This window comes from Microcaecilia unicolor, chromosome 3, assembly GCF_901765095.1.
Source record: "Microcaecilia unicolor chromosome 3, aMicUni1.1, whole genome shotgun sequence".
Classification (NCBI taxonomy): domain Eukaryota; kingdom Metazoa; phylum Chordata; class Amphibia; order Gymnophiona; family Siphonopidae; genus Microcaecilia; species Microcaecilia unicolor.
Window position 1 is genome coordinate 92,709,602 of NC_044033.1, and position 24,984 is coordinate 92,734,585.

The window sequence follows — 24,984 nt, forward strand, 5'->3', positions numbered from 1 at the left end:
TGCACTCTTACTTAGTTCTGTTTCTTTTTAGGTCAATCTATGTTATGTCCTCACCGTTGCGAGGCCCAATTGACCAATATTCTTTGTTTTGAGTGAGCCTGGGGGCTAGGGATACCCCATCTGTGAGAATATTCAGCCTGCTTGTCCTCGGAGAAAATGAAGATAAATACCTGTAGTAGGTATTCTCCGAGGACAGCAGGCTGAATATTATCACAATCCCTCCCTCCTCCCTTTGGAGTTGTTCCAGTTTTCTATTTTGCATTTTATATAACTGAAGTGGACACGCTCGCATCGCGGGCGGGAAGCCATTCGCACTTGCCCTCGGCCCGCGCAATGGAGCGTTCCCGAGACTTCTAGATTTTTCTAAGTTCCGGTCTCCTTGGCTGTCGCGGATGACGACCCATCTGTGAGAATATTCAGCCTGCTGTCCTCGGAGAACACCTGCAACAGGTATGTATCTTCATTTTTGTGATTCTAGGCAAGAAAAAGACTGTCTTTCCCTCTAAGGATGTGCAATAGGAGAGAAAGTAATGTGGTGAAAGGGATGCAGCCTCCTTCTTGGGAGGTTCTCTTAATTGCCTCATAGTCAGAGCAGCAGCATCCCATCAGACCTGCTCCTTTAAGGTGCAGGGATGCTATGGCGACATTCTACAGTGTGCCAAATGTCACTGTCCAATTCCTGTTCTTTTAAAAAAGCAGATCCATAGGGATACTTCTTCTCATACTGAGAGGTTCTTAGAATGGGGTACTAGTCTAACAGAGGAGGAGGCATCCATAAGCAACTGCCTACAATGCCTAATGGCGTACACTACTGCTACTTGCCAAGGCTTGCAATAGTGCTTATAACCTTTCCCGTTACAATTCGTACTCCTCAGGGAAATCTGCACAGTTGTACAATGCAGAATTTGCACATAATTCTATTCCTGTGCAGAATTGTGCACTTGCCACACAGGAACGAAAGAGCCATCATAACTGGCTCTGTTGAGCCGTCCTCCACCACACACAAACACGCACACACTCACAGACCGAGTCCCCAAACCCTCTCCCGTCATTCCCCCTCCCTCTGGATTTCCCTGATCATCTCCTCTCAACCCCCTTCTCACTCCCTGGCACACTTCAACACAAGCAGGGGAGGAGGAGAGTGGCTGCATGTTGGGCTGAATCCTTTTCCCTCTGCTATGCTGCCTCAGTCTACTGAATTCAATCCACAGGGCTCTACAATGTCCTGCACAGTTCAAATTCAGAAGTCAGATCCAGTACACTAGAGGAGGAGGAAGCAGCTCCACATGCAGCTGCCCTCCTCCTCCTCCACTTGTGCTGAAGAGTGTCGGAGATGGAGGGGCCAAGAGAGGATGAAAGTACATAAGTAATGCCATACTCGGAAAAGACCAAAGGTCTATCGAGCCCAGCATCCTGTCCCTGACAGTGGCCAATCCAGGTCAAGGGCACCTGGCAAGCTATCCAAACGTACAAACATTTTATGCAAGTTATTCCCAAAATTGTGGACTTTTCCCATGTCCATTTAGTAGCGGTCTATGGACTTGTCCTTTAGGAAACCGTCCAACCCCTTTTTAAACTGTGCCAAGCTAACCGCCTTCACTACGTTCTCCGGCAACGAATTCCAGAGTTTAATTATGCATTGGGTGAAGAAATATTTTCTCCTATTTGGTTTAAATTTACTACACTGTAGTTTCATCGTAAGAAGCAAGGTGGGGGGGGGGGGGGGGCAAAGGGTCATAAACAAGGCAAGCTGAGGAGGCTGCAGGAGTGCTCCGAAGGTACCAAAGTGGGAGGGGGAGGAGAGCAGGAAGGCAAGCCATTTGTGCTACAGGTGAAGTAAGTGAATCCTGCACCAGGGTACCCTTTGCAGAGAAAGGGGGGGGGGGGCAAGAGGTAGGTATGTATGTGGGTGCCAGGGGAAGGAGAGAGCACGCTAGAGAGGGTTTTTGGGGGGAGAATATGTGCAGAGTGGGGGGGTGACTTTGAGGGGAGGTATGATGCCGAGGGGTTGAGAGAACTATGGTGAGGTGTGTGCTGGGGAGGGGGCAAGGACTGACAGAGCTGTAGGGGGGTGTTCTTGGGCTTGTGAGAGAGATTTATGGGAGCTTGAAGAGGGATGGGGTTCTGAGAGGGCTGTGGGAGTGAGTGTATTGGGGGGGGGGGGGTAAGTGGAATTTCAGAGAGCTAGGGTTAGTTTGTTCTGGGAGAAGGTATGAGAAAGGGTTCTGTGTGTTTTTACCAGGTGTGAAGAGGTATTGACAGAAAGTTATGGGATGAGTGCCCTGGAAGGTGTTTGGGAGATGGATGGAGAGAGAACAATTGTGGGAGAGGGTCTTACTGGGGATTGAGGAGAGAAAGAAAGAAAGATGAGGAGCAGGCAGAGAAAATTGGGGATTGAACCTGCCAGGGAGCAAGGTAGGGAGGAAGATCAAGCTTAGGAAGGAGTTCAAACTAGTTGGGAAGTGAGATACTGAGGAAGAGGAGATCAAGCATATGAGGTAAGAGACAACTAGGTAGTGTCAGTCCTGGGGCATGAAGTTCTCCCCCCTCCCCCCCCCCCCCCCCCCCACCCCTGGAGGGGAGATCAAGCATATGAGGTAAAAGACAACTAGGTAGTGTCAGTCCTGGGGCATGAAGTTCCCCCCCCCCCCCCCCCCCAGGAGTAAACATATCACTGGAATTATTGACCATAGAACACAATGTAAATCTTTGAAACCTTTTTGTTCTGATGAGGCAATTGTATGAACCAAGAATTCTTGCTTGTTCACTATAGTAGCCAGTATGCATTGTTGCTGATACAAAGAATTTAAGCAAATGTTCTAATTGTAATTTATTACTCTTGTCTAGCTTTGAAGAAAACCTTTTTTTTCTGTTATGGGGTCCTTTTATTTCATTAAGTCTCAGTTTTTCTTGTGATATTATTTTTTTCTAGGTAATTGAATATAATCCTTCTCAGTGCCTAGATTGGTTGGCAGTGCAGACTCCTCGGAATAAACTAGCTCACAGCTGGGTATTGCAAAATATGGAAAACTGGGTTGAGCGTTTTCTTTTGGCGCATAACTATCCTCGAGTGAGAACTTGTAAGTTGCAAGAAATTTTGTATGTCAATTGTTTGACAAAAGAAAAAAAAAACTTAAATTGTCTGAGGCTGAGTGCTAAAATATTCCCGCTGTTTGACTGTTCAGATAGATTCTTAATGTTTTTTTTTTATTGTAAAAGAAATCTTTAGTGACATTGTTTGCCAGGAAATAGCAGTGAGGCTGAGTTTCCTTTAAAATTATGCTAGTGTTTTTCTGTTTTTTTAGGTATCACATTTAATACTTGTTTTTCAGTATGACATAATCAACCAGTGGGAAGTTGTCTTACTAATGATCAGACAATGAAAATGTGATGGGATAGGAGCTCATAAAACTGAAAAGTGTTAGGTTTTACAGGCCAATGGCTTAGCCATAGGAGGTTGACAGACTGACATGTATATATTTTAAAAACAGCAGAAGAAACCACAAAGTGGAGGTGGCCAAACAGTGACATAAACTACAGATGCAGATGTGTGAAGTCTTTGGAGCCTCATGCTACTCCCAGTTTCTAGATAATTTTTACGCATTATTTGCCACCTGGCTACTGTGAATACAGCTTACATCTGCTTTTGATACAAGCAACATCTCCTGATGCAGGCATTCTGCTGAAACACAACCGTGTTGGGATAGCCATTAAATAAAAAATTGATAGCTACACCTAACACAGTAAATGATAGCAGATAAAGACCCGCACAGTTCATCCAGTCTACCCAACAAGGTGGCTAGAGCTGTGCCTGCCCTCTGTGCATGCCTCAATCACCCATTCTTAAATACTGGTTGTCAAGTCTCCGCTATGCCAACCATATAGGCAACCAAACATGATGTAGTCTTGGTTATACTTGCATATCACCCCCAAGTATTGCTTACCAGTCAAGATGTCTTCCTCTCCCCCCTCACTTGCATCATTCAACAATAAAGTGATCTACAACACTGAAGTTGCTGAAGCTTCACCTGTCTTGCCATTTGCAGGACACTGACTGTAGAAATCTGTCCAACATTGACTTTGGTTCTCTCAATGCTGGAGTTGCTGAATCTTCTGTGAGTCTTTTGCCATTTGCGGGACACAGACCATAGAAGTCTGTCTGGCTTTGACCTCAGTTCCCCCATGCTGGATTTGGCAAATCTGTCAGTCTTTTACCATTTCTGGGACACAGACTGTAGAAGTCTGACCGACATCGGGCTCTGCTCCCACTACTTTTGCCCAAGATAACACCTCAACAGTTGTGTTTCCATCCCCTCTCTGTTTAGTCGTGTCTATCCCATACATTTTTGAACTTACTGTTTTTGACTCTACCACTTCTCCTGGAACGGCGTTCCAGGTGTCATCTACTGTTTCTTTGAAAAAGTATTTCCTGATCTTACTCATAAGTCTGGCTCTCTGCAACCTGTATTCATGTCCTTTAGTTCTACCTCCCCTACATCTCTGGAAGAGGTTTGTTTGAATATTAATACCTTTCAAGTTCACATCACCATTTGTTTGCCCACTTCTGCTTTGTGGTTTATTTTGTATGGTCTGCAGAGTTTTGTTGTTCTCTGTGTTTGGTGTTTAAGCTATTATCAGTCTAATTTCATGTCATGATTTTTCTCCCTCACCTGAACGTATTCAAGAGCACAGCATGCGGCAGACTGGGCTCTAAGTAAAGTAATCTAACACGACTTGGTGCTGTTTGTTTGAATTTGATGTGTATTTATAATGATTTATATTATTCTGTTTTTTTTTTAATATGTAACTTTTAAAAGAATTGAGATTATTGTTTTTCTTTAAGCTGCAGCCTACCTCTTGGTGTCACTGATTCCAAGCAATTCCTTTCGCCAGATGTTCCGATCTACTCGTTCTCTGCATATCCCTACACGTGACTTACCCCTCAGTCCAGATACTACAGTAGTGCTTCATCAAGTCTACAATGTCCTCCTTGGTCTTCTTTCAAGAGCTAAGCTTTATGTTGATGCTGCTGTTCATGGCACTACGAAACTAGTGCCCTACTTTAGTTTCATGACTTACTGTTTGATCTCAAAAACTGAGAAGCTTATGTTTTCTACATGCTTCATGGATTTATGGAATCTTTTCCAGCCCAAACTTTCTGAGCCTGCTATAGCTACCAATCACAACAAACAAGCTTTGCTTTCTTTTTGGTACAATGTGTGTGTTGACTGCCCAGAGAATGTTCGCCTTATTGTACAGAATCCAGTGGTGACCAAGAACATTGCCTTCAATTACATTCTGGCAGACCATGATGATCAAGATGTGGTGCTCTTTAACCGTGGGATGCTGCCTGCCTACTATGGCATTCTTCGAATGTGCTGTGAGCAGTCCCCTACCTTTACCAGGCAGCTAGCTTCTCACCAGAACATCCAGTGGGCTTTTAAGAATCTGACACCACATGCCAGCCAGTACCCAGCGGTAAGTAAACAAGCATCAAAGAAGAATACTTTTGACTTTGAGACAACCTGTAGATTATTGCTTTTCCCTTTTAAAAGGGATCACAGCCATTCCATGGAACCCTCTCTCAGCTGACTATTTGAGCCATACAAACTGGAAAAGAATATCAAAAACAGGCTCATACAATTATTGTTGCCACTGCCTTTTAGTTTCTAATCTACCTTTTCTTATTTTACAAAGGTAATGGGGCCTCACCAGCCTCATTTGTTTCTTTGTCACAAGATATTACAAGACTAGCCAATATTATTCCTTCACTGTCAGAAACAAGTTAGTATTAATCTTCTGGGATTGAACACGTATTAGATAAACTTACACACTCACAAAACACATTACAAGGAGTAGCACTAGCATAAAAAGTATAGTATCAGTAGCAATCACCTCAAACCTCATATAGATATTTTTCATGTATAAAACATTATGGCTGTTATAAACTTTTGTAAATGCATATGTGTATATGCACTGCATGTAGACATTTCTGGAAACTTAGTTTAAGAGGAGTTGTGATACACATACACACTTTATAACAAGGGTGGGCAACCTCGATCTTCAAGGGCTGCAACCCAGTCGGGTTTTCAGGATTTCCCCAATGAATATGTATGAGTAGTATTTACATACATGGAGGTAGTGCATGCAAATAGATCTCATACATATTCATTGTGGAAATCTTGAAAATCTAATTGGATTGTGGCCTTCGAGGACCGAGGTTGCCAACCCTTGCTTTATAAAATACATGTATGGAGTATACACATTTGCACCTACTTCCGAGCATGTGCTAATTTGTGCAAGAGCATTGGAAATACTTCTGGAAGCCTGTTTTTATAAAGGCATATAGGCACCTATTTTGACTACATAAAATAAGTTTTTTAACATTTTTATAGGTGCTCTGTTATCTCCCTAAGGTATTATTTTATAAAGCTTTTTCCCCTCTAACCCCTTCAAAGTGGTTAAATATAGGAGGAGAGAGTGGTGGATATTTGGCCACTGAATATCAGTCCCAGTGTTTTTATGAAATGAAAGCTCTTAATGGGAAGAGGTTTTCGGTATATTTTAGGTTAAGGGAATCTTCCTTAGCGTTCCACAGATCAGTCCAGAAATTGTGGGTTATGTCCATTGACCAGTGTATGGGGACAGAGAAATAAAGAAGTTCATCATGATTTGCCACTTAAAAGTATCATGCAGTATTAGAACTCACAGTATTTCTCTGTCTCCAGTGGATTGTGACTACATCATGTAACAGCTTGGCTGTGTAGCCCTAATGGCTCCTGATCTATTTAATTCTGGTTAGTCTGAGCTAAGTCTCCGGTTAAACTTAGAGCTTTTGTGTAGGAAATACTTGCAAGTCTCCAAGTCCCTTTCCTTTTACTCCCCCTTTCCTGGAATGGATTCCAGGGGTTCAGGTGCCTCCAGTCTGGACACTGAGGCTGACTCCTGAACTAGTTCATTGGTTGGTTTCCAGTTGAATATGGGGAATTTTCTGCTGGAAAGTTTGGATCCTGAGGGTAATACTTAGAGGATTCTGAGTCCCTTCCCTCCTTCCCCAACGCCTCCCTGACTCTGGTGACTTGGCACATAAGTACATAAGTATTGCCACACTGGGAAAAACCAAAGGTCCATCAAGCCCAGTATCCTGTTTCCAACAGTGGCCCAATCCAGGTCACACATACCTGGCACGATCCCAAAAAAGTACAAAACATTCTATACTGCTTATCCCAGAAATAGTGGATTTTCCCCAAGTCCATTTAATAATGGTCTATGGACTTTTCCTTTAGGAAGCCGTCCAAACCTTTTTTAAACTCTGCTAAGCTAACCGCCTTTACCACATTCTCTGGCAACGAATTCCAGAGTTTAATTAAATGTTGAGTGAAGAAAACCTTTCTCCGATTCGTTTTAAATTTACTACATGGTAGCTTCATCGCATGCCCCCTAGTCCTAGTATTTTTGGAAAGCGTAAACAGACACTTCACATCTACCCGTTCAACTCCACTCATTATTTTATAGACCTCTATCATACCTCCCCTCAGCCGCCTTTTCTCCAAGCTGAAGAGCCCTAGCCGCTTTAACCTTTCCTCATAGGGAAGTCGTCCCATCCCCTTTTCTCTGTAACTTTTCTATTTCCACTATATCTTTTTTGAGATGCAGCGACCAGAATTTAACACAATATTTGAGGTGCGGTCGCACCATGGAGCGATACAAAGCCATTATAACATCCTCATTTTTGTTTTCCATTCCTTTCCTAATAATACCTAACATTCTATTTGCTTTCTTAGCCACAGCAGCACACTGAGCAGAAGGTTTCAACATACCATCAACGACACCTAGATCCCTTTCTTGGTCCGTGACTCCTAACGTGGAACCTTGCATGACGTAGCTATAATTCGGGTTCTTCTTTCCCATATGCATCATTTTGCACTTGCTCACATTAAACGTCATCTGCCATTTAGACACCCAGTCTCCCAGTCTCGTAAGGTCCTCTTGTAATTTTTCACAATTCTCCCACGATTTAACGACTTTGAATAACTTTGTGTCATCAGCAAATTTAATTACCTCACTAGTTACTCCCATCTCTAGGTCATTTATAAATATGTTAAAAAGCAGCTGTCCCAGCACAGACCTCTGGGGAACCCCACTAACTACCCTTCTCCATTGAGAATACTGACCATTTAACCCTACTCTCTGTTTCTATCTTTTAACCAGTTTTTAATCCAAAATAGAACACTACCTCCTATCCCATGACTCTCCAATTTCCTCTGGAGTCTTTCATGAGGTACTTTGTCAAACGCCTTCTGAAAATCCAGATGCAAATATCAACCGGCTCATCTTTATTCACATGTTTGTTCACCCCTTCAAAGAAATGTAGTAGATTGGTGAGCAGGGCCATGCCAACACGGTAAGCAGGGCCGTGCCAACACGGTAAGCGAAGTAAGCATGGCAGGAGGGCGCCATCCTCTGGGGGGCACCCGGCCGCACCAAGCTTACCTCGCCCTCTTCTCCCCAGATCCTTTTCCTTTTTTTTTTTTGTTTAAATTTACCTCTGTCCGGCGGCAGCGTAGCATTAGTGAGGAGGCGGCGCTCCCCCGCCCCGACGTGTCAGTCTTCCCTTCGCTCAGTTCCGCCTTCTTCTGACATCAGAAATGACATCAGAAGAAGGCGGGACACTGAGCGAAGGGAAGACTGACACGTCAGGGCGGGGGAGCGCCGCCTCCTTCTCACTAACGCTACGCTGCCGTCGGACAGAGGTAAATTTAAACAAAAAAAAAGGAAAAGGATCTGGGGAGAAGAGGGCGGGTAGTGTAGCGATCGTTTTCGGGGGGGGGGGGCAACTGCAGGGGGGCGCCGGAGACCCTAGGCACGGCCCTGTTGGTGAGTCAAGATTTCCTTCACTAAATCCATGTTGACTTTGTCTCATTAATCCATGCTTTTGAATATGCTTTGTAATTTTGTTTTTTATAATAGTCTCTACCATTTTGCCCAGCACCGACGTCAGTCTTACTGGTCTATAATTTCCCGGATCTCCTCTAGAACCTTTTTTTAAAAATCGGTGTTACATTAGCCACCCTCCAATCTTCCGGTACCACACTCGATTTTAAGAATAAATTACATATTAGTAACAATAGCTTCGCAAGTTCATTTTTCAGTTCTTATCAGTACTCTGGGATGAATACCATCCGGTCCGGGAGATTTGCTACTCTTCAGTTTGTAGAACTGCCCCATTACATCCTCCAGGTTTACAGAGAATTCATTAAGTTTCTCTGACTCGTCAGCTTCGAATACCATTTCTGGCACAGGTATCCCACCCAAATCTTCCTCGGTGAAGACCGAAGCAAAGAATTCATTTAATCTCTCCGCTATGGCTTTGTCTTCCCTGATCACCCCTTTTATTCCTCAGTCATCTAGCGGTCCAACCGATTCTTTTTCTGGCTTTCTGCTTTTAATATACCTAAAAAAACATTTACTATGTGTTTTTGCCTCCAACGCAATCTTTTTTTCAAAGTCTACTACTACTACTAAACATTTCTAGAGCGCTACTAGGGTTACGCAGCGCTGTACAGTTTAACAAAAAGGACAGTCCCTGCTCAAAAGAGCTTACAATCTAATGGGCAAAGTGTCAAGTGGGGGCAGTCTAGATTTCCTGAATAGAGGTATGGTGGTTATGTCCCGAAGGCGACATTGACGAGGTGGGCTTTAAGCAAGGTTTTGAAAATGGGCAGGGAGGGGGCCTGGCATATGGGCTCGGAGTTTATTCCAGGCATGGGGTGAAACGAGGAGGAAAGGGCGGAGCCTGGAGTTGGCGGTGGCGGAGAAGGGTATTGAGAGGAGGGATTTGTCTTGAGAGCGGAGGTTACGGGTAGGAACGTAAGGGGAAATGAGGGTAGAGAGGTAAGGAGGGGCTGCAGATCGAGTGCATTTGTAGGTTAATAGGAGAAGCTTGAACTGTATGCAGTACCAGCCTTCCTTATCAGCGCTTTGCATTTGACTTGGCATTCCTTATGCTGTTTCTTATTATTTTCAGTCGGTTCCTTCCATTTTCTGAAGGATTTTCTTTTAGCTCTACTAACTTCCTTCACCTCACTTTTTAACCATGTCGGCTGTCGTTTGGTCTTCTGTCCTCCTTTTTTAATACACAGAATATATTTGGCTTGGGTTTCCAGGACGGTGTTTTTGATCATCATCCACACCTGATGTAAATTTTTGACCCTCGCAGCCGCTCCTCTGTTTTTCACCGTTCTTCTCATTTTATCATAGTCTCCTTTTTTAAAGTTAAACGCTAACATATTTGATTTCCTATGTATACTTACTTCAGAGTTAATATCAAATCCGATCATATTATGATCACTGTTATCAAGCGGCCCCAGCACCATTACCTTCCGCACCAGATCATGCTCTCCAGAAAGGACTAGGTGTAGAATTTTTTTCCTTCTCTCGTCGGCTCCTGTACCAGCTGCTCCATAAAGCAGTCCTTGATTTCATCAAGGAATTTTACCTCCCTAGCATGCCCCGATGTTACATTTACCCAGTCAATATTGGGGTAATTGAAATCACCCATTATTATTGTGCTGCCCTGTTTGTTTGCGTCCCTAATTTCCTTTAACATTTCTGCATCTGTCTGTTCATCCCAGCCAGGCGGACGGTAGTACACTCTTATCGCTATCCTTTTCCCCTGGAATTTCAATCCACAGTGATTCCAAGAAGTGTTTTGTTTCCTGCAGAATTTTCAATCTATTTGATTCAAGGCTCTCCTTAATATACAATGCTACCCTTCCACCAATTCGATCCACCCTATCACTACGATATAATTTGTACCCCGGTATGAAAGTGTCCCACTGGTTATCCTCCTTCTACCAGGTCTCAGAGATGCCTATTATATCTAATTTTTCATTTAGTGCAATATATTCTAACTCTCCCATCTTATTTCTTAGGCTCCTGGCATTCACATATAGACATTTCAAACTATGTTGTTTGTTCCTATTTACATCATGCTCAGTACTTGACAGTATTAATTTGCAATCTTTTGTCTGATTTTTATTTTTATTTAAGGACACCTGATCTACTATGGTCTCTTTTGCAACCTCACTATCAGGGTACCCTATCTTTCCTGTTTTGGTGATGTCTTTGAAAGATACCTTATCCCGAACCATGCGCTTTTGAGCGACTGCTGGCCATCCCCCCGTTTCTAGTTTAAAAGCTGCTCTCCTTTTTAAATGCCGATGCCAGCAGCCTGGTCCCACCCTGGTTAAGGTGGAGCCCATTCTTTCAGAATAGGCTCCCCCTTCCTCAGAATGTTGCCCAGTTCCTAACAAATCTAAAACCCTCCTCTCTGCACCATCGTCTCATCCACGCATTGAGACTCTGGAGCTCCGCCTGTCTCTTGGGCCCTGCGCGTCTAGAGGTTCTGGATTTGAGCTTTCTACCTAAGAGCCTAAATTTGGCTTCCAGAATCTCTCTCCCACATTTTCCTATGTCATTGGTACCCACATGTACCAAGACAGCCGGCTCATTCCCAGCACTATCTAAAATCCTGTCTAGGTGCCGTGTGAGGTCTGCCACCTTTGCACCAGGCAGTCAAGTCACCAGGCGATCCTCACGTCCACCAGTCACCCAGCTATCTATATGCCTAATGATCGAATCACCAACTAAAACAGCTGTCCTAACCCTTCCCTCCCGGGCAGCACTTCATATCCTTGGTGCGAGAGGATAGTACATCCACTGGTGGGCAGGTCCTGGCTACAGGAGTACTTCCTACTTCACCAGGGTGATGCTCTCCTTCTAGGAGACATCCCTCTTCCAAGGTTGCACAGGGGCTACCAGACTGCAGGTGGGACTTCTCTACAACATCCCTGTAGGTCTCCTCTATGTACCTCTCCCTCAGCTTCAAACAGTATCTTTTCTTCATTCCTCTGAGTGTATGCTGTATACTACTTATGTTTTTTGGTACACCTTAGAGCTTTGCTATCCCACAGAGACTTGTAATCCAGGGGGGAATGTGGATCTTTTTCTCTCTGTTTGTCTGCTAATGTAACGTTTATTCGGCAGTGCTACCGTTTTACTTTTAAATAAGCAAACTGTTATTTCCCAGCTTTCATGCATCAAGAAGGATCCTTTTTTGGTTGCTCCCTCACATTTACTGCTTCCCTCTCAGAACATTAATGTAGATATTATGCTTTCTGCCTGCTTTACGCCAGAATGTTTCTGCTCACAAGGTCGATCGATGTCCTCCATTTTTAACATCTCAGCTTCCTCGGAGGCATATGGAAGAAAGGCTCTATGCAGGCCTGTTCTGGTTTTTACATCCATATCTTTTGCTTCTGGGAGATTGTGAGCCTCTTCAGTAGATTACTTGGAATGCTTTTCACTGCATTCTGAATTTTCATCAATGTTGTAGCCTCTTAGGGTCAGCGGTTGCAACTGTCTCTCCAGTGGCTATCTTAGCTATCTTTCAATCTACTGTTTTGCTTAAACATCAGTGGTTTCTTGAGACTTCATTTGGTATTATATTTTGAAGCTCTTAGCTCTTAAATTTCAGGCACCTTTCAACTATATTATGTTCTGTATCTGTTAGCTCCATTCCTTTTGGAACCGGGCAGCTGCATCATATTTTGAGTTTCATGGCTGTTCTTTCCTTCAAAACCTAACCTATGTTATCTTTTTATCATTTATTTGGCCTTAATATATCACTTGTTTGTAATAAAAGTCAAAGTGGTTTGCAGTTAAAACTAAAAATAAAGGAACAGCCAGTAAACCATAGGAAAGGCACAATCGTACAAGAAAAGAATCCATTCAACTGTTGACATTGAGAACACAGTTTGTCATCCAAATTGTGGACCATTCAATTTTTATTTGGAGGAACAGTCATGATTGCCATGTTAATCTCCCACCTAGGACCCAAGAGATCTTCTGAAAGCAGCATTGCAAGACTGTGTTTTCAAAGCTGTTCTGAATTTGGTATAGGAAGGTTCACAGCATAGGAACAAACTAATGTCATTCTAGAGAGAGGGAGCCAAAAAGAAGTCATTGCTATTTTTTATAGACTACCATCCTGCTTAGGAAGGACTGGGAAGAACCAATAGATCAAACAGATCAAGTAGGGATCAACAGAGTGGTAAGAGAAACTAAATAGTTGGGATGCAATAGATTACCAATGTAGGTGTTAGACTAGAGGAGAAAAATATTCTCTTCTTTTGGCTCAACATAGAACACAGTTTGTCTTATTTTGTAAGAATTGTAGTCATTTTAGGTTAGTGTGAGTTATACCAGCATAAATAGCATTACAATAATCGAGTCATGAAATTTAAAAAAAAGCAAGGATAAGAATATGAAGGGTTTCAAAGTTATATTATTCTTTATGGTTTCAAAGTTATATTATTCTTTATGGATTGAATTTGACAGCAAATAAACAGCTTTTAAGACAGAAGAAATCTGAGTTGTGAGTCCAGAACAGTGTTGGGTATGATTTCTATCAAGTGAATTGAAATCATGATTTAAAATCATTTTGTATAATTTTTTATTTGAAATCACTCTTACCCTGATTTTGATTTTAGATTTAAAATCACATATTCAAGTGATATTTTTTTACAGTTATTAAAAATCATTTGTTGATGGATATTGATTTAATCATAGGATTCATGGATTTATTACCATCCGTTTCTAGTATGATAATGCAGACCACAGTGTATTTCGAGAGCCTTAACCTCTGGGAGATTCTTCTCTGCCCTTCCTAATGAGAATCTCCCCATAAAAGAACCCTGCCCCCTTGTGATTAAAAAGAAAATAGTTCCATTCAATAATCTCACTCCTCACCAGGCTTTCAAAATAAGATATCCACTGGCCCATTTAGTTGAAGAAAGCTTCAGGATCGTTATAGTCAGAGGTGCTGCCCAATCACTCCTCCCCTGCCAGAGCAGAAATCCAAAATAGTAATGGATGACCCCAGAATTTACTTTCTCCCTCACTTAACTCCTTTCACTTGACTTGACATTCCCAACAATCTCTCCACTTACTCTTTCACAGAGACACCAAGGGTGGCCCATCCTAATGCTGGAGATTTACCACCGCAGTGCTGTAGATGAAAGGCCAAATGAGTAAGGTTTTTCTCACAGGCCGCAGCCACATCTAAAACTAGTTCTGGCAGATCATGCACATTCCAAAAACTGATATATTTCAATCAATAAATAGAAAATAATATTCTTTTTTTCTACCTTTGTTGTCTGGTCATTTAATTTTCCTCATCATGGTGGTCCCAGTCTCTAGTTTCTGCTTTCTTCTTAACTCTCTTGCCAGGGCCTCTTGGTCCATTTGGCATTTCTTCTCTCTACATGTCCACTATCCATCTTCCCTCTGTGTCGCTATCACTCTGTTTAGTATTTCCTGTGTTCATGCTCCTATCCTCCCACCATGTTACATATTCCTCTTTTCTGTTTCTGTATTGTTGCCCTATCCAGAATTGCCCTTCTGTGTCCCCATCCTCCCTCATATGTCATTATCCCTGTGTGTCCCTATCCCCCCACCCACCTTTCCATCATCTCTCCCCTTTTCCTTATGCCTTCCTCCCCAGGAATTCAGGACAGGTCCCTCTCTTTCCTGCCCTCTTCCCACGGGTAGTAATTATTCTATGGGAGATCACATGAGTTTTCCCTGGCAGGGGGGATAAAACATCCCCAAATAGTTCTATTAGGTCTCTTATTTGGGCAACCTGCTTTGGAGACATATCTTCATTAGGATTGTTCCACATTCTTTAGATTGCTTATTTAAGGACCCAAATCCTCTTCTTAGGGCTGTTCTACCTCCGCCACCGCTATTTCCCTTTTCTTCCAAAGCTTCAGGACATTAATATGATATGTTTGCCTCCTTCCCAGCTGGTTCCTTACTTCATAATTAAGTGGTCCTAGCCAACGTTGGATTACCCAGGGGCCCCTCTATCTTGCCGTACATTTATACGGGGTGGAGGAAATCTGTTCTGACACCCTGTCTTTCACCGGAAATTCTCGACGACATGGTTCGATATCACACCCCTGCAGCCTTTTGTGAGCTATTTCTTTTACTTGTTGCAGCGTAATCTTTTTTAATTATTTAGGTAGGCTAAAGGGTCCTGGGGCTCCCAAACCCTACCCGTCCATTGCTCCTTTACTATATCCAACAACCCCCTGAGGGCACGCCTGTAGATTAGCTCAAGGAGAGACACTCCCAAGGAAGTTTGGGTGTTTTCCCTACAAGTATAGAGTACAAATGGTATTTTAATTGATCCCAGTCGATCCAATTCCCGTTGAGACCCTTGTGTAACATTTTTAGAGTCTGGTTATACTGCTCCACAAGTCCCATTGGTCTGTGGGTGATAGGCCAAGGTAACAAGACAGTGAATCCCAAAAGCATCCCATAACTGCCCAAGAGTATCCAACCTACAATTCCATATCATCAAGCTGATCAATCCATAGACTGGTGGGTTGTGTCCATCTACCAGCAGGTGGAGATAGAGAGCAAACTTTTGCCTCCCTATATGTGGTCATGTGCTGCCGGAAACTCCTCAGTATGTTCTCTATCTCAGCAGGTGGTGGTCACACACAGCAGCAGCTCTGGCTAGGCCTCCAAGCCTAATCCTTAGGTTTTGTTGAGGCCTGGGGTTGAGGGCTCTTCTTGAGCAAGTGCAAACCTGGTGGTGCCAGGTCCCTCCTTTTCTCCCCCCTCCCGCTGGCTCCGTTAAAAAAAAAAAAAAAAATTTTAAACGTCCTTAAAGGCGTTTATTTCGACGTTTATTTAAACGTTCATTGCAGCTACTCACTGGGACACCAGTTCGTTACAGCTCGGAGCGGCAAGCAGGTAATTTTTACCTTTTATAGCGGGCAGGGGGTTCCCCGATTCTTCTCCTCGTGGCATATGGCGTCGGAGGGCGAGGGCGCAAAGGGTCGCTCCCCGGTTCGCTTGTGCGCTTCTAGAGGGGATGCGGGGGTCTTACAGCCTGATTCGCCCTTGTTGGGTGACAGTTTCGTGACCGATGAATGTCCCGGTCCTTCCTCCGGCGTGGCGGTTTTTCCCACCATAAACGCCCATCCCCCGCTCCTCGCCTCCGCCATGTTGGCCGGCCACGCGGCTCGGACAGCTTCTTCGGGGCCGCCCTTGAGGTTGGAGACATTAATGCCATGTACGCCCTTAATTTGGGCGAGGGCACAAAGCGGCTAAAGTTGAGCGCCGCTCTTCCCGCGCGGCTCCTTCGCGGAGTGTCGCGCCGGACGCCATCTTGGATGCGCAGCATGTTTCTCCCCCGCTCTTGCGAGCGCCGGTTGAGGGTGCGTCTAGGGCTGTTGCCCAGGCTGCGGAAGTGCACAGTCTGGGGGGTTTCTCCCCCGAGTTTGTTTTGCTGCTGCATCAGGCTTTCCTCATGCACAACGCTGCCCCTGCTCCCTCGTCTGGTAAAGAGGTTGAGGTTCCCAGAGGTAAACGTCCTCGGGTTGATTCTCAGGCCTTGGAGGACTTTGTCTCCTCCGATGTAGATGAGGGCAGCGTGTCTGAGGTCTCCCAACGGTCCTTTGCGGATTCCTTGGAGGAGATGGATCCCCGCTCGGATGGAGCGGATGACCCCTCTGCAGCGCGGCTTTTTAGCCCAGAGGATTTGCCCAACCTGTTGTTACAGGCCATGGACACTTTGAAGATTTCCTCTCCGGAGGACGTCTCTCCCTCAGCCCCTGTTGGCTCTGCCATTATGCTGGGGACGAAGCGCCCGCCTAGAACCTTCCACGTGCATGATGCCATGCACACCTTAATTTCGGCTCCATGGGATGTCCCGGAAGCGAGCCTTAAAGTGGCTAGGGCTATGTCCCGCCTCTATCCTTTGGCTGTGAGTGAACGTGAGGCCTATCTGTGGCCTACCGTGGATTCTTTAATCACTGCGGTGACTAAGAAAACGGCTTTGCCGGTGGAAGGTGGCACGGCCCTAAAGGACGCCCAAGACAGAAGATTGGAGGCGGCCTTAAGGTCGTCCTTTGAGGCAGCTGCTTTAAGTTTGCAGGCCTCAGTTTGCGGCTCCTATGTGACAGGGCGTGCCTGACTATGGTGCAGCGGGCTTCCCCCTCGGATCATTCCTCGAGGGCTGATTGGCCGGCCCTGAAATCGGGCTTAGCCTATTTGGCAGACTTGCTGTATGATGTCTTGAGGGCCTCAGCTAAAGGCATGGCTCAGACAATCTCTGCGCGGCGGTGGCTATGGCTGAAACATTGGTCTGCTGACCACGCCTCTAAATCCCGCCTGGCTAGATTGCCTTTTAAAGGCAAGCTGCTCTTTGGGGTCGAGCTGGACAAAATCGTGACCGATCTCGGCACGTCTAAGGGCAAGAGATTACCAGAGGTCAGGGCTCGGGCTAGTACTCGTCCCGGTACCTCCAGAGGACGGTTGCAGGAAGCCCGTTGGTACCGCCCGGGCAAGTCGGGCTCCTCTGCCCCTTCTTCCTTCAAGAGGAATTTCTCCCCCAAGCAGCATTCCTTTCGCAGAGACCGCCGTCCCGGAGGTGCTCCCTCCGGTCCTCCCCCAGGGTCTCGTACCCAGTGACGGGGCCTTGGTTCACGCCCCAGTGCAGATTGGAGGACGGCTGTCCTCGTTTCTGGGTGAGCGGACCACAGTAACTTCACACGCTTGGGTGCTGGAAGTCATCAGAGACGGCTACAAGCTACAGTTCTGCCGACCCTTAAGAGACAGGTTTGTACTCTCTCCCTGCAAGTCTCCGGTCAAGCTGTGGCAGTGCAGCAGACCTTGGACAGCCTGATCCGCCTGGGTGCGGTCGTTCCGGTGCCAAAAGATCAGATTGGCAAGGGACGTTACTCCATTTACTTTGTGGTCCCAAAGAAAGGAGGTTCTGTCCGGCCTATCCTCGACCTCAAAGGGGGTCAATCGGGCCTTGAAAGTACGGCACTTTCGCATGGAGACTCTCCGCTCTGTTATAGCGGCAGTGAAGGCAGGAGAGGTCTTGGCTTCCTTGGACATCAAGGAAGCGTACCTGCATATTCCCATCTGGCCTCCTCTCCAACGCTTTCTGCGTTTTACAGTCCTGAGACGACACTTCCAGTTCAGAGCCCTCCCTTTTGGGTTGGCTACTGCTCCGCGGACCTTTTCCAAAGTAATGGGGGTCATAGCGGCCTTCCTGCTAAAGGAAGGAGTACAAGTCCATCCTTATCTGGACGACTGGTTGATCCGAGCCCCCTCTTCTGAAGAGTGCGGCAAGGCTATGGACCGGGTAGTTGCTCTTTTGAGCTCCCTGGGATGGATCATCAACTGGAAGAAGAGCCAGCTGCGCCCGACTCAGTCCCTGGAGTATCTGGGAGTTCGATTCGACACCCAAGTGGGCAGAGTGTTCCTGCCAGACAATCGGATTGTCAAGCTTCAGGCTCAGGTGGACTAGTTCCTAGTAGCCTCTCCTATTCGGGCTTGGGACTACGTGCAGCTGTTGGGCTCTATGACGGCCACGATGGAAGTAGTGCCCTGGGCCAGGGCTCATATGAGACCACTACAGCTATCTCTGCTGCTGCGCTGGACTCCGATGTCGGAGGATTATGCTGTGCACCTTCCCTTGGACCCAGCAGTGCGCAAGGCGCTGAGCTGGTGGACGCAGACAGACAAGTTGTCTGCAGGAATGCCTCTGGTGACCCCGGAGTGGATTGTCGTCACGACAGACGCCTCTTTGATGGGCTGGGGAGCCCACTGCTTGGGAAGGACAGCGCAGGGGCTCTGGTCTCCTGCAGAGGCAAGTGGTCTATCAACCTCCTGGAACTCAGAGCCATTCGGTTGGTGTTATTGGAGTTCATCCCGGTACTGGTGTTGAAGCCTGTAAGGGTCCTGTCGGACAATGCCACGGCTGTGGCCTATATCAACCACCAGGGAGGTACCAAGAGCGCCCCTCTAGCCAAGGAGGCTGTGAATCTTTGCCAGTGGGCGGAAGCGAACCTGGAGCAGCTTTCAGCGGCCCACATTGCCGGAGCCATGAATGTCAAGGCGGTCTTTCTCAGTCGCCATACCTTGGAGCCCGGAGAGTGGCAACTATCTGCTCAGGCGTTCTTGGACATCACGAAGCGCTGGGGCCAGCCGAGCCTAGATTTGATGGCGTCATCGGCCAATTGCCAAGTGCCGCGCTTTTTCAGCAGAGGACGGGACCCTCGATACCTGGGAGTAGATGCTCTTCTCCAGCAGTGGCCGACACAAGAGCTCCTCTATGTGTTCCCGCCCTGGCCCAGGTTGGGCAGGGTGCTAGACCGGGTGGCAAAGCCCCGGCAGGGTAATCCTGGTGGGTCCGGATTGGCCCAGACGTCCCTGGTATGCGGACTTGATCAGGCTCTCAGGCGACGATCCTCTGCGGCTGTCAGTGGAGCAGGGCCTGTTACATCAGGGTCCCGTGGTGATGGAGGATCCCTCCCCCTTTGGGCTTAAGGCCTGGCTATTGAGCGGCAGCGTCTGAGGAAGAAGGGCTTCTCAGACAAGGTCATCGCCACTATGCTAAGAGCGAGGAAGCGCTCTACTTCTACTGCTTACGCCAGGGTTTGGCGTATCTTTGCAGCGTGGTGTGAAGCAGGCTCACTTTCTCCCTTCACTGCTTCAATTTCTTCAGTGTTGGCGTTCCTGCAAGAAGGTCTGGAGAAAGGCCTGTCGCTCAGTTCCCTTAAAGTCCAGGTAGCGGCTCTGGCTTGCGTCAGGGGCCGCCTGAAGGGTGCTTCCCTGGCTTCGCAGCCAGATGTGGTGCGCTTTCTCAAGGGAGTTAATCACCTGCGCCCTTCTCTGCACTCAGTGGTGCCTGCGTGGAATCTCAACCTGGTGCTAAGAGCATTGCAGAAGCCGCCTTTTGAACCCTTGTCAAGGGCATCTCTGAAAGACCTGACGTGGAAAGCAGTCTTTTTGGTGGCTATCACTTCAGCCAGAAGAGTTTCTGAGCTCCAGGTGCTCTCATGTCGAGAGCCTTTTCTGCAGTTCACTGAGGCAGGAGTGACTATTCGCACAGTGCCTTCCTTCCTGCCCAAGATTGTTTCTCGCTTCCATGTGATTCAGCAGCTCTGTCTCCCTTCCTTTCGTAGGGAGGACTACCCAGAGGAGTACTCTGCTCTTAAATATCTGGATGTGAGGCGAGTCATCATCAGATACTTGGAAGTGACCAATGATTTCAAGAAATTGGATCATCTGTTTGTCCTGTTTGCAGGTCCTTGTAAGGGTCTGCAGGCTGCTAAGCCTACAGTGGCAAGATGGGTCAAGGAAGCCATTGCAGCGGCTTATGTGGCCGCAAGGAAGGTGCCGCCTATCCAGCTGAAGGCTCACTCCACGAGAGCTCAGGCGGCCTCGATGGCAGAGGCCGGATCCGTCTCCTTGGAAGAGATATGCAAGGCGGCAATTTGGGCTTCGGCTCATACTTTCTCCAAGCATTACCGTTTGACGGTGGCTGCACGGGCGGAGGCCCGGTTTGGAGCTTCAGTGTTGAGGTCAGGGATTTCAATGTCCCGCCCTGGGTGAGTACTGCTTCGGTACATCCCACCAGTCTATGGATTGATCAGCTTGATGATATGGAAGGTAAAATTATGTATAATCATACCTGATAATTTTCTTTCCATTAATCATAGCTGATCAATCCATAGCCCCTCCCAGATATCTGTACTGTTTTTATTCTGATTGCATTTCAGGTGCAAGTTTAGTCTTCAGTTCCTTCAGAAAGACTTCGTGTTCAAGTTTTTTCACTTGGATTCTTCAAGAGTTGAGACGAGTTTGTGTTACAGTGAGCTGCTGCATTCCTCTCCCCCCCGTTTTACGGGGCTGGATTGAGACATAAATTCTGCCGGCACTCCCTCCCGCTTCGTGCGGCTGTAGGGCAGCTTTGTACCCTTCCCGCTTCGGCGGTGTTAGGGTCAGTCAGCTCCTCCCGCGGTTGCAGGATAAGCCAGATCCCCCCGCATCGGCGGGTGTGGTGTCCCTCCCCCGCTCCGCGGGGATGAGCTGGACGGATTCCCCTCCCCCACTTGTGTGGGGATGAGCTGGGTTATTTCCCCTCCCCCGTTTCGGCGGTGGTGAGCTGGGCAGAGTGTCCCTTCGTGGGTGTAATTCTCTAAGTGCTGAGTCCTGCGGATGGAGCTTTGATATCGACATACTGAGGAGTTTCCGGCAGCACATGACCACATATAGGGAGGCAAAGTTTGCTCTCTATCTCCACCTGCTGGTAGATGGACACAACCCACCAGTCTATGGATTGATCAGCTATGATTAATGGAAAGAAAATTATCAGGTATGATTATACATAATTTTACCTTTGTGCCTCTGTCCATAAGGATCTCAGTGGGAAAACCTACCTCACAGAACAATTTTACAGGTTTCCAAGCTATAATGTTTGCCAGTGCCGTCCTTAAGGGTATGTCTCACATGTATCTAGTGGCATAGCCCACAATCACTAGTATATACATAAATCCCCTTCAGCTTTTTTCCAGTGATCCCACTATATCCATTCCAAATCTTGCTAGAGGTTCATCCATAATAGGCAAAGGTTTCAATGGGGTTCTCTGGGGGAACCTCGAACTCACTTTCTGGCACTGGGGATAAGTTTCACAATAAGGCTTAACTTCTTTATAGACCCCCAGCCAGTAAAACCTGGCTAGGATCTGGTTGAGTGTATGCCCAGATAAGGGATGGTCGTGGGCCAGATGTATAACAGTACCTGGTGGTTGTACCCCTCATACTTTAAATGAACCCAATAAAGGGGGGGGGGGGGTGTAGAGGCTCCCATATAGCACTTGGCCAAGCAGGTGGCGGGCTCTAGGGTCCTTACCCCCTGTTTAATTAGCCAATCGCCCCCAGTATATACATTAAGAACTGCTGCAACACCACTTCTTCCACTATCTGGGTTACTGTCTTCTGCCTGGGCTCCAACCACTGCCAAGCCCTATAATCATTGGGCTAATGCTTTCGGGCTAATGCATTAGATTTCTCATGGGCCTTCATCTGGATTTGCGTAAACTCCCTTCGATAATACTCTTTAGTCTATCTTTATTTGCCTGCCTCGCGGCTGTATAATTCTAGACTTCATCATTAGGCAGGGCCCTATAAGCATCCAAAGCTGGGCCCATTAGGGATGTTGCTAGGCAGAACGCCCACTGTTCCTTCAGCCGCCCTACGGACTGTACCACCCTTTCAAAAGTAGTAATAAAAGAATCGGGGTCATCATTCTCACCCATATTTCCCAGTGTCACTGGTCCAAGTCCACAAGTTCCTTCACGCACGACCTCCCCATTGCTCAGTCCCACTTTCCTGGAGGAGCCTCTCACCAATAGCCATTCCGCAGCCAACGCTTGCCCATGAAGTAGATCAACAAGGGCTGTTGCTATTGTCTCCTTGCTTTCAGGGCTTATTGTAGCATTCATTGGGACGACTCCTGATGTTTCTGCATCTGGTGGACAATCCAGGCAACAACTTCCTTCAGCTCCATTCTGGCGCGGCCCCTGAAACAAAACAAAGAAGACAAAGAAGTGTGATACTTTTCACACTGAGCCTTCAGCTCCAGCCTTCTTGGCACTCTGCCACTCCCTCCCAAAAGCTTGTCACTCCCGGGTACCCTTACCTCAAGAGGCCGCTAGTCAGCGCTTATAGCTTGGAGGAGTGCCGGGTCCCAGAGCCTCTGATCCTGTGGTCCACAACTAAGGTCCAGGTCTCTGATAGGTGGGTCCCTCTCTCAGGCCTTACTGCTTCTCATGTGGTCCCTCTAGTGCAACTTGCTCACTTCTGTACCACAAGCCCCTATATGGGCCACCATTTATGTTAAGGGTAGGGTGGCCTGTGCGCCGGCGCTCTCCCTGAACCCCTCAACACAGGTCCAAAGAAGTCACTCCTTAACTGCAAGTAACAAGAGTTTATTATAATGGCTTAGTTAAAGTATTAGCATTTGCTGATGATTTGGCCATGATCACATCCAGCCCTCGGGAGGCGTTAGAGGTAATGTTAAAAGTAATTAAGAAATATGGGTATGGGGACTTATCAAGTTTTTCTCTTAACCTGCAGAAGTCAAAGGGATTGGTGGTATATCCAAGGATAGGATACATGGGGCCGGGAGAGAGAAAAAATTAAATATCTGGGTACCTATCTTCCACAGGATTTGAAAACATTATATACTCAAAATGTGACATCGTTGCTTACTCAGACATGTATGCAGTTGCGAATGTGGCATGACTACCCGTTATCATTAATGGGGAGGATAGCACTATACAATATGGTGATTGTGCCCAAGTGGCTATATATATTCCAGACCCTTCCACTGTTCCTCAGGTTGGAAGATGAACAGAAACTGAACAAGCAGCTGCAGAGCTTTTTGTGGAGGGGTGGAAGGCTCGAATATCTCTTACAACACTCCAGATACCGGTGGAGTCCAGGGGTCTGGGACTTTTGAGCGTGCAATATCTCACTGTAGCATGTGGAATGAGACATATCACAGATTGGTTCCGAACTACATCAGAGTTCTCAGCCACTGAATTAGAGACGACATTAACAACTGAGACACATTTTAGCTGCCTACTGCATACTGGGGGAGGCCAGATTCCGCCGATCCTTCAGGAGTCTCATATATTGCCCACAGCGAAAGCAATGCGGAGATGGGTTTGTCGCCTTCACCAGTTCTCTCCATGGATTACCCCATATCTGGCAATTTGTGACAATCCAGGGTTTCCTCCAGGAAAGATCTACAATGTATTTCGGCAATGGCAAAGAAAAGGGTTAACATATATAGCGCAGATATTGACTGAAGAAGGACAAATCGAATCGTTTGAGCAGTTGAAGATTACATTTTCCTGCCGGCAATCGGAGTATTTTCATTATATACAACTTAAACACTACATAGTAACCCTGCCATGGCAAGACTTGACAGAAGATGTGCAGGAGGAGCTATCAGATGCATTCTCCTTACAAACACAAAATAAAGTCCCATTAAAGATGCATCATAGACACATCAGAGACACAATACCGGAACCAAACTACGCGAAACTAGCACAAGCTTGGGGCCTGGACCTGGGCATAGAAATTTCAAGCCAAATACTTAAAACACATGTTCTGTCGCTACTGGGCTCATGCAAAATGATGGCACATTGGGAACTACAATAAAAGTTTGTCATGCGGTCATATATTCCGCCAAGAAGGGCCTTCCACATGGGAGCATCTTCAGACGGGGCATGCCCAAAATGCGGAGCACAAGGAGTACTCTTGGGACACATGTTTTGGCATTGCGCCAGAATAGCGCATTTCTGGAAGACCCTACTAAAACATATTTCAACTACATGGCATGCCAGATGGCGTTATGAGCCACAACTGTTGTTTGGAAACCCAGGATTAGCATCCCCGGCGCAGGCAGGATACCGAGGCTTTGCACTCCGAGCAACTATCATAGCAAAGAAAGTAATACTCACAGAATGGATTACAAATAAAACACCAACAATTCAGTAATGGAGATGCCAGATGGTTTGTCTCATGAGATTTGAAAGAAGAGTGGTGGATCAGAACGTAAATTTCAAAGAATCAGACTACTGTAAGATCTGGACTCCATTTTGGTTGACATTGCCACCGGCGGCGAAAGGCCCCATACTAAATATATAAATATATAAGCATGTAAATATGTAAATAAGATCTCAATGCACAGATGTTCGAGTAACCTTAACTGAGGGGGGAGGGGGGAGGGGAGGGATAGAAGGGTGGGAGGAGGAGAGGTTATAGTTAGTAGGATTAAATTGAAAAGGATGATGTGGCAGTTTTTGGAGTATTTCTGCTGAATCCAATTCAATGTATCTATGGTTATTGTGAATATATGATTGAAAGGTGTTAACACCATCAATAAAATCTGTTTATACATAATGGCTTAGTGCAAAACCCAGTCTTTGTGCCATCAGCCAGTTCCTCATTGCAGAATCCTGGGCTGAGTTTCCACCGCTAAGCCTTCTGATAACCCTCCTCATATTTAGTTCGTTAGGACAGTCTCCTCAAGCACTGCCT

At 46.3% G+C, this 24,984-nt stretch overlaps 1 protein-coding gene across 1 annotated transcript in view; it reads left to right on the plus strand.

Moving 5' to 3' along the window:
- USP34 (ubiquitin specific peptidase 34) overlaps nucleotides 1-24,984 on the plus strand; it is a 1,418,841-nt gene that overhangs the window by 1,251,395 nt on the left and 142,462 nt on the right. Inside the window, 2 exon segments of the mRNA XM_030196176.1 lie at nucleotides 2,933-3,080; nucleotides 4,844-5,478. Of these exon segments, the coding sequence (XP_030052036.1) occupies nucleotides 2,933-3,080; nucleotides 4,844-5,478 (783 nt within the window).